Here is a 10,712-nt window from a genome sequence, read left to right on the forward strand (position 1 = left end):
CTTTACGTGAATAATTGATGTCGAGTGCTGGAAAGAAAGGAATGGTTTCGTGAAGTGTGTGTGGTAGGTGAGGGGTAAAATTAAAGGAAATTCAGATGGATCAGCACGATACGGCTTCATTTTCTGGTTAGCATTAGTTTCTTCGAGTCTTCTTGGATTCATGTATTTAATAGTGGGACTTCGTGAAGTTTGCCAACATTCATAATTGGAAGTCAAGTTTCCTGAAGTGATGTTCCTATTATGATCTCCAGTTCAAAATTCGATTGTTTGTATAGTTCTCAGTGTACTGCTTTCCTTTTACTGCCAGTTTGTTGTATTCACTTCTTATGTAGTTTGCGTTCGTCCCTTTGTTCACAGAGTTTGATTTACTGTTTTCTTTGGTTTTATCTATTTTTAGATCTAATATAGTTAGTTCTAATCGAATTTTCTTAGTTCAGTTTTTTCTTTTCATCGATATTTTCTCTTGTCATTCTCATGAATCGTTCTATGTAACTGTTTCTATTACTGTTTTCTTTGTTGTCGTTATTATTATTATTATTATTATTGTTATTATTATTGTTATTATTATTATTATTATTATTATTATTATTATTATTATTATTATTGGCTCACGTGGAGATTTCACACAAGTCAACAAACGATCTGATTGGAAACTTGTGGGGTTCTCTGGAAGCTGAGTGATAACAAGTCTCCCCAGACGTCCAGCTCTTTCCATCTCCTTCGGTAGCATTTGCAAATGAATTTGCATCATCGCAACAGCCTCTTACCATTGATTTCTCGATGGCAGTGGCCATTGGTTTATACTGGAATTTGAGTGGCACTCAGTCTCCCCAAGGCCCCAGTTCTCTTTGCGCTTGTGCAGCCGAGGTCTGGCTAGCGCTCTCTCCTCGGTCTTTCAGTCCTTCTTGACCCTTCTCGGCTCTTTGGTTTATTATTATTATTATTATTATTATTATTATTATTATTATTATTGTTGTTGTTGTTGTTGTTGTTATAATTATTATTGTTATTATTATTATTTTTGTTATAATTATTATTATTATTATTATTATTGTTATTATTATAATTGTTATTATTATTATTGTTATTATTATTATTGTTATTATTATCATAATTATTATTGTTATTATTACTATTGTTGTTATTATTGTTATAATAATAATAAGAATTATTATTATTATTATTATTATTATTATTACTATTATTATTATTATTATTCACTAGTATAATCACACACGTCATCATCAAAGAATTCTCTTTGAGGCCAACTTGTGGCATTCCATGGAGCCTGAGTGGCAACAAGTCTTCTCAGATTTCTAGTACTTGCCACCTCTTTCAAAATCTTTGCAATTTAGTTTGTGTTTACGTGATTACCATTTGACATTGATTTCTCATTGCTAGCGTTCATTGGTCCTCACTTGAATTTGAACAATAATAACCCTCCCCAAGGTTCCAGTTCTCTTCACACCCATCAAGTAGAGGTCTCATTAGTGCTTTCTCTCCTCAGTCTTTCCATCATCTTTAGTACTTCTTGATTATTTGGTGTGATACCAGTTTATGCCGACGCTAGAGATTTTTCATTACCTATTTGTGGGGGTGGGGATTAACTTACAAGTATACAGTTTCAGTTTATATTATTCCGTGTGGTGCGTTTTTGTGTTTTGCATGTCTAGTAATTTCTATATGTTCGGCTTGCAGCTGTAGCTCATGTACATTAATCTCCGCATTAAAGGGGTTTCCTCAATGTTTCTGTCGTTTTTTATCACTCATGTTCACCCCCTTACAAAACATGTCGCCAAATGGACGTAAGGGGCTACTATTTTGGGGCCATGTCTAGGAAAGAGTAATAAGCTGTGTATTCATGTTACATTTAAAATTCTGCATATCAGTACAGCCAGGGAAGCAGGCAACAGGAAAGGAATTCCAAGGTCTAGCTGTTCGATGGAAGAAACTATTAGACTAGAAAGCTTTCTGGCGTTTAGGGACATCAGCATTGAAGGGGTGAGATGTTATTGCTAAGCGGGTTTGTCGGGGAGATATACGTCGAGGGGATACAAGTGGGACGAGTTCATCAGAACACATTATCATTATTGTTATCCGCTGTATCTTCTCAACCATCCCACTGATTCCATTTTATGTGTTGGTTTTGTAGCCATATCCAAGTGTTTTCTTTCCTAACATATTTTGCCATTCTTATGAATCATCCGTGTAGTCGTTTCTCTCAACCTTTTGTTCTTTTACTATCTTATCACTATACCTCTCTGGTTTCTGACTTGTTCATTTTTACACGTTTTTTATTGCTGCAGCGATTAGCCTTTCTATGTTCTGCATTATGTATTTTTCTAAAAATATTTTTTTGGCATTTACACACTCTTCTATACAAACCAATCCTCTTGCCCAGTCTTTCCTTTTCATGTTGAGTCGGTCAACATCATCCTTTGGGTGTAGTGCATTGTGCATGGTCATAAGTTTTTTTAGGCTTCTGTTCATGATGCTTAGTTCTTCTTTGGTTCAACTATGGATGGTCCAGATTATCTTACTAGGGATACTGCCCAATGTTTCCAATATTTTCTTTCTATTTCTGTTGATTTGATATTGCCTGCCTTAAAAATTCCCAAATATGTCGTAGGTATCTTATTCATTTTTATCTGGTTTGGTAATTCCATATCTTCTGTTGTCTCCAGTTTTTCCCTAACTCAAAACTAGTTGCGCGACTTTTTCTATTCTGGTAACCTTGCTGAAGATTCTTTCTTTTTTTTATTACATTTTCACCCCAAACAAGGCACATTGCCACTTTATTGTAGGGGGCTACTATCAGGGACATAAGCATCAGGGATACTGTGTATGAAGTTGGGCAGCAAGATGTCGTTTCACGTTATACTTGAACTTCTGCATGTCAGTACAGTCGGGGAAGTAGGGACCCGGAAGGTAATTCCAAAGTCTAACTGTTCTGGGGAAGAAAATACTGGAGTAGAAGGCTCTCTTGCATCTAGGGATCTCTACTGTGAAGGGGTGGGATTTAGCCGCTTGTCGAGTTTGTCGGAGGTATTTACGTCGAGGGGGCACAAGTGCTTGCAGTTCGCCAGAGCATTCACCGTTAAAGTACTTGTAGAACAGGCAGAGGGATGTAACATTTCGTCGATGGGACAGAGGCTGAAGTTTAGCTGACAGTTTAGGACCTATCAGATTGGCGACTCTCTTTTGAACCTTGTCTAGGAGCGAGAGACTAGTGACAGATGCACCAGCCCAATATTACAACAATACTCTATACATGGGCTAATTGTGGCCTTATAGAGGTATAAGATACTTTCAGGCGTTAATAGCTTTCTAGCACGGTAGAGAGAACCCACCTTCTTCGCAGCGGTCCTGGCAATGTTCTCAATGTAATTGTTCCAACTTATGTTTCCTGTGAACGTTAGGCCGAGGAGTTTAAAAGATGTATTTTCAGATAAAGAGTCTTTGGCCATTGCTATTAGCGGTAGGGAAGGTTTCTTGCAGTTATTGAAGGAAACCAGTTTAGTCTTGGCAGCATTGAAGGTGACCATCTATTTTTGTCCCCATTCCACTACGGATCGGAGGTCTTCCTCTAGTGTTTCTACCATTTCTTTAGATATGTGTTCATTTGATTTCCTGTCGTGTCTGTTATAGAGCGTGGTGTCGTCAGCATACATACCCATTTCACAGACAATTTTGTTAGTGAGGTCATTTACAAATATTAGGAATAACAGAGGTCCAAGGATAGACCCCTAAGGCACTCTCGCATTTATATCATATTGTTTAGATGTACGACCGTCAAGGACAACCTAGATTTTTCTCTTATCTAGGAAGGATCTAATTATGTTATCTATTCTTCCAGTGATGCCGTATGATCTGATTTTCCTGAGAAGACCCCTATGCCATACCCTGTCAAAAGCCTTAGATATATCAAGGGCTACCGCTCTACCCTCCCCCGCTTTGTCCAGTAACTGGTATATACGTTCTGAGATTACAGTTAGATGTCTGCTGTGGAACGGGCTTGCCTAAATCCATATTATTGGTCAGTCTGAAGTTTAGCATCTGTAAGGTGATGGACTAGAGCTTGGTTAATTATGGTCTCAAATATTTTAGCGAAAAGTGGGAGGAGGCTAATGGGACGATACTTTACTGGGTCAGTTCTTTCGCCAGAATTCTTGAAAACTGGTACCACAGATCGTCTAGTGTGGCGTCTGTCTTTTTTTTTTTTTTTTTTACATTTTCACCCCAAACAAGGCAAATTGCCACTTTGGTGTAGAGGGCTACTATCAGGGGCAACAACTACTGGGGTACTATGTAGGGATTTGGGCAGCAAGATGTCGGTTCACGTTACACTTGAACTTCTGCACGTCAGTACTGTTGGGGAAGCAGGGACCTGGAATGGAATTCCAGAGTCTAGCGGTTCTGGGGAAGAAACTATTGGAGTAAAAAGATCTTTTACATCTAGGGATCTCTACAGTGTGGGGGTGGGATTTTGCAGCCTGTCGGGTTTGTCGAGGGTGCTCACGTCGTAGGGGCACAAGTCTGTCTGCAAAGGAAAGTCAGGGAGGGGGGTTGCAGAGTCCAGTATGGAGTTGGAGGCAAACCGTCTGGCAAGCATGTTAGCCTTCTCAGTTGCTGAGCAAACAACCTCATGATTGTTAGATAGTGGGGGAATTGTTGATTGCCCATTATTTACTACACTGTTGTAGATTTTTCAGAAGTCTCGGGTTCCTAATTTCTGTGCTTCGATGCGTTTTCGGGTGGTTTCAGTAAATTCTCTCTTAGCTGTCGCTCTGTTTATTAGAATCTCCAGTTTTTTTTGTTTCTTGCGAATAGTTACAGGTTATCCATATACATTAGATTGTTCATTCTCGTATCTGTATTAGTAAACTTGTATCCGGTTTAGTATATTATTTGTATAATGTTAAACAGCATCATGGCTATGATGAACAGTAGTGATGATAGGGAGTCTCTTTGGTCGATACCACTCAGTTATTTATTGTCTTTCAGCTGTCAGTTCACATCACCATGTTCTCATTGCTTTTTCAATCAAATTATTTTTTTATTGATATTTTGTACATTCTCAATCATTCTATTATTCATGCTTATAGAATCCTGTTGTACGCTTTCTTTAGTCAATCCATGCCGTCGTTGTAAGATTTATTCTGGTTTTTATCACATTCAGATAAATGTGTTCTTTTTCCCTTGCGACATCTTTTCTGGATTTCAGTCTGTTTCTTTTCTATAAACGTATAATGGTCGAGTTTCGATCTTGGCTTGATGCATAAGCTTGTTTAAAAATATGAATGGCTATGATACAGAAACATTTGCATGTGGATCAGCATGGGTATATACTCCTGATTAACAATTTAAGACTACTTGAAAATCTTTAAAATGAAACCCTTTTTTAGGATAGATTTTAAACTTCCCCCACTTAAGGTTGTAATATTGGTACCCTTATGTGGGAGGAGTTTAAAATCTATCCTAAAAACAAATGTTTTTTTTTATTTTCAAGTGGTCTTAAATTTTTGATCAAGAGTGTATACAGGGTGTTATAAAATCTATTTTGACGCTAATGCATATTTCAAAATAGACAGTTAATTTTGGGATATCCTGTATATAAGTTTGATATCTACCATCGATTCCTTTCCTTTTCTCCTCTCCTCTTCCTCCTCCTCCTTTTCTCTGTCTGTAATTTAACTCCTCATGCTGTTATCATATTCTGATAAAAATATTGAAATTGTCTCTTAACCAATCTAATCCAAGTAGAAATCCACTATGAGTGCCAATTCCTTTTGTACATTTCATCATCCTGGCAATGAAAGAAACTAAGCCAAAATTACCGGTTCCAATTTGGCAGTCCAAGAATTCCATTATTCGAAAAGAAACTGCTATCGAAGAAATCGATTTTTACTATTTCTTTCTATTTCAGAATTACAGAAAGTTGGATGAAATTATCCAAAGAAAAACTTATTTATTTTTCTGCATCTCTCTCTGTATCTCTCTCTGTCCTTATATATATATATATATATATATATATATATATATATATATATATATATATATATATATATATATTAATCTCATTATTGAAAATGTATTCAAATTTTCAAAAAATATGATAAACCTGTAAGGAAGGTATGCAAAATTTGAATTACCCGACAAGGAATATAAATAAACAAGAAATACTTTATTCCATGAAGTTTCGAAAAAGTGCAATGCTTCTGATCAGAGGAAAAATGTTTGCAAAATATACAATAAATTTTGCAGGTTAATGCATTTAAAGAAACTGCAAATATGAAATTAATCATACTTACTTGCATCAAAGAAGTTTTCAAACAGTTAGTGACAGTTCATAGGGATTCAAAATCATTAGGAAAGCAGGAAACGGGCAAAGGGATATGGTAAAAATCAAATGAATTAGAAGGTAAAATACCGAATAGAAAAATCCAAAATGAATCCATTGATAATCCATTGGTAATCCATAAGGAACGGGAAAACAGAATTATAGACGCCCAGGGTAAATTAAAGCTCTCAAAAAAACTATCCGATCTTGGAGAAGTGAATTCAAGTTTTTTATAGAACTTTTTTTTAAATAACAGATAAGGCAAATGGAAGTGTTGAAGTGAAGATTTAAAAGATAGCAATTGAAATTTAAATTGAAAAGTGGATGGTAAGAAACAGAGAAGAAAAATTAAAAAAGACAGAAAACAATAGATAAAAGGAAGAAAGAATAGTAAGAAGCCTGGGGCGCGCCTTGTCCACAAAGTATGGAAATAAAAAAAATTAAAAATTAAATAAAAAACGTTTGCAAGTGTTTTTGATATAGATGTACATAAGAATACTTTTGATAAGTATGTTTTAACTATAATAGGGATGGTAAAATAAAATTGTGGGATCTGCGTTCGCGCCTGACCTCCATAGAATGGAAATAGGCACACACCTTTTATTAACTTTTCATATCTATCTGCGTAAGTATACTTTGATAATTATGTTTCAGTTTTAAGAAATATGGTATAATAAAATTATGGGATGTTCGTTCGCACCTGACCTCCATAGAATGAAAATATGTCACAAGGTTTAACAAAGTTTTTTAATATAGATCCACAGAATATTGTGATAAGTGTTTCAGTGTTAACAGGTATAGTATAATAAATTATGGGGTTTATCTATTTTATTTTTACTTTCATCATATTTTTCTTTGGTTTTGATACCCCCAAATCCAACCCAAATTTACAACCCTTCCTTTTCATAACCTATCATACTTTCATAAATCAGAGTCTATTTTACGTAGGCTGTTTTTGTACCCATTCAACGACGGGTACTTTTGTCAGTAATATATATATATATATATATATATATATATATATATATATATATATATATTCTTTTTGAAATTGCAATTTTACAATATATAAAAATCGATAGAACTTTAATTCTATAATAATATATACGACATCTGCAAGAATTAATATATTATACTTAAGCCTCCTTTATGACCGGGCTACGCCGGGCGTCCCTGCTAGCTTTGATATATACTTTTGTAGTTTTAACAAAAGAGCTACAATAATATTAGAGCGTCTCCCTTTACGCTGAGCATCTACAGAATGCCAACATCAATGCATTACATATGAATGAGTCCTCTGTGAAATTTCCACAGACCCCGCTAGTGAATTATTAATTCTCTTACTCACGAACTTAACATATAAGTGTGGAGAAAATGTAGTCATTCACGTACAGCTGTTTCGTTGTATCATGAATATTCAGTGTTGCTAGGTTTTAGAAGTCATGACAAAAGCAGCAGACATATCTCTATTCACAAAGTTGGGCCGTTTATTGCACCGCCAATAAGATTGAAATACCAAAGTCAAATTGAACTCTAGTTTTCTAATATAACAAGAAGGTTTATGCGATGGACATACTAAGGTAAACTAATTTGCATACTCCTTTGCAAAAGGACATTTCATTAATTTGCTATTCGTTCTTATTGTTTCCCAATTAAATGGTTATTTCCCAATGAGTATTACTCATTTACGCATACATTATATCGTTGGAAAGAAATGTTATTTTTTTTTTAATAAAAAAGCTTTTCTGTATTTTTATTTCAATGTATATCCGAGAAGTGAATTCTTCATTGTAAATTAAAAACAAAACCCTCACCACAATCAGAACTAGCGCATACATGACAACTAACACCATCACCAACAACACCACAAGACACACATGTATTGAGATCAAAGAAGCAAGTCAGTAATCAGTTCCCATTATATTAATTTTATTATGAAATTAAATTCTACCATAATTCATTTTGTATTATTCATATTAAAGTCAACACTTCTATTTTTTTTGTTAAATTGTAAGTTAAATGAAAAAATATCACACCCTTAAAAGACATACCGACTTAAGCGCTCATCAATAACTCTTTGCAATATATATATATATATATATATATATATATATATATATATATATATATATATATATATATATATATATACAAGAAATATATATATATAAATGCAACTTTTTCTGCGTGTGTTTGTGAGTTCATTCCTTATAGACTCCGAAATGGCTGAAAAGATTTTCTTTAAAATTTACAGACCTTTAGTATATAAGTCTGTTGCTATTAAATTGCTCCGAACATGGATTTGCTATAACAAACACTTTCTTCAACTATCCAGACAAATTATACTGCTCGTGGAAAAATCCGAGATCCAAGCACCCCACATATTGGATTATGTAATCACAAGAACAGAAGATCTAAATCACTTACGCAGTATCAGAACTCTGAGAGTAGCTGAATATTGCACTGATCACTACATGATCCGTGCCAGATGCAATATAAAACCAAAGCGTCCTCCGTTCAAGAAGAAAGAACCAAAACCACCAAAGAAACTAAATACCGAATCACTAAAGGACCAAAGTATGAAAGATAAACTAGCACACAAAATATCTGATAGTCTCACAATACCAACTGACACCACAGAAGAACATGGCCATAAAGAGGACAAAGAACGGAAAGGCTACAGGACCAGACAACATACCACGAGAAGTTTAGAAGAATAGTGGAGCAGCCCTGAGAAGTCAATTACTACAACTTTTCCACAACATCTGAACATCAATAGCAGAAGTTCCCCAGGATTTCAAAGATGCCAACATTGTGACAGTGTATAAGAGAAAAGGGGACAGGGCGGAATGCAGGAACCACAGAGGAATCTCCCTTATGTCTGTTGCTGGGAAGATTATGGCCCAAATCCTACAGTATCGACTACAGGCCTTGGCTGAAGACATTCTACCGGAGTGCCAATGTGGATTCAGGGCCAACAGATCCACACAAGATATGATCTTTTCCCTCCGACAATTACAGGAAAATCCATTGAACAATGTCAACCTCTCATTACCTTTGTAGATTTTAGCAAGGCCTTTGACGCAGTTGGTAGAGAATGCTTTGGAAGTTACTGAGACGCTATAGTTGCCCACAGACCTTCACAAGAGTACTGCGCAGTTTCCATGATGATATGACTGCTCGCGTTTGCAGGGGCGGCGGATGCTCAGACTCCTTTAACGTTGGACACGGCGTCATCGCGCTAAATCTGTTTACAATCTTCCTTGCTGCTGTCCTGAAAAGCATGCCTGAAGAACTCGGTGATCTCTACATCCGAACCAGAAGTGATGGTGACCTTTTCAACCTCAGACGCTTTAGAGCAAAAACCAGGACACATGAGTTATTTATCAAGGAACTACTTTTTGCTAATGATTCAGCATTTGTGACCCAAGCAATGCAAGATTTAGTGATAGCATTTGCCGAGGCATCCAAGAAATTTGTACTGACAATTAACATCAAGAAGACTGAAGTTTGGATTGAAGACACCCGTGACACAAAGATTAACCCCGGAGAAGTACTCCTGAATGGTACCCCATTGGCGGAAATTGAACAGTTCACCCACCTGGGCAGTACCGTTACGAATACTGGAAAAATCGATGAAGAACTGTCAAAATGGATCCAAGCGGTTGCATCAGCCTTCGGAAAATTGAGAGACCGTCTGTGGAATCAGAGAGGAATCAGATTAAAGACCAAGATGAAAGTGTACAGAGCTATTGTCCTACCATCACCCCTGTACAGCTCAGAAACCTGGACTCTCTACAGACGCCACTTCAAGAGATTAAACCTGGTACAACAAATGCACATGTATCGAATTTTGAAGTACTAGAAAAGGTTAAAATGGCCAGTGCTGAAGAAATAATCGTAACAAACCAACTGAGATGGACAGGACATGTCACGTGCATGTCAGACAACAGACTATCAAAAGCAGTTTTCTTTGGTGAGCTCAAAGAAGGGACACGACCCCTAGGCGCATCGAAACTGCGCTATAAAGACGTGTTCAAGAGACGTTTGAAAAACACAAACCAACTCAACGACTGGAGAAGAAAAGCTGAAGATCGGATAGTTTGGAGAAGTGTCGTATCAGGCGCAGCCGATGCCATTAGAGATCAAAGCATTGCTGCTTGGGAAGCAAAAAGAGCGCGACTACGAGCCACTACCCGGATTTCCTGCCATCAGGTGTCACATCTGCGGCCGCAGTTTCAGAGCTCCGATCGGTGTCACATCGCACCTTCGACACGGACACTAACCGACCTCCGATATATATATATATATATATATATACATATATATATATATATATAAATTCAACTTATATATATATAAATTCAACTTA

The 10,712-nt window shown here is 36.3% G+C and overlaps 1 protein-coding gene across 1 annotated transcript; it reads left to right on the forward strand.

Annotated features, from left to right (window-relative positions):
* Window positions 1-9,437: 9,437 nt before the first annotated feature.
* LOC145292302 (uncharacterized) lies at window positions 9,438-10,205 on the forward strand. The gene has a single exon (XM_080138630.1). The coding sequence runs from the start codon at window positions 9,438-9,440 to the stop codon at window positions 10,203-10,205; it is 768 nt and encodes a 255-aa protein (XP_079994756.1).
* The last annotated feature ends 507 nt before the right edge of the window (window positions 10,206-10,712 follow it).

The sequence above is a fragment of the Euprymna scolopes genome, chromosome 13 (genome assembly GCF_053919585.1).
Source record: "Euprymna scolopes isolate OS-2025 chromosome 13, ASM5391958v1, whole genome shotgun sequence".
NCBI lineage: Eukaryota > Metazoa > Mollusca > Cephalopoda > Sepiida > Sepiolidae > Euprymna > Euprymna scolopes.

What these genes read in the sequence shown, in the direction of transcription:
- LOC145292302 (XM_080138630.1), top strand. Translation starts at nt 9,438, where the DNA reads ATGCTTTGGAAGTTACTGAGACGCTATAGTTGCCCACAGACCTTCACA.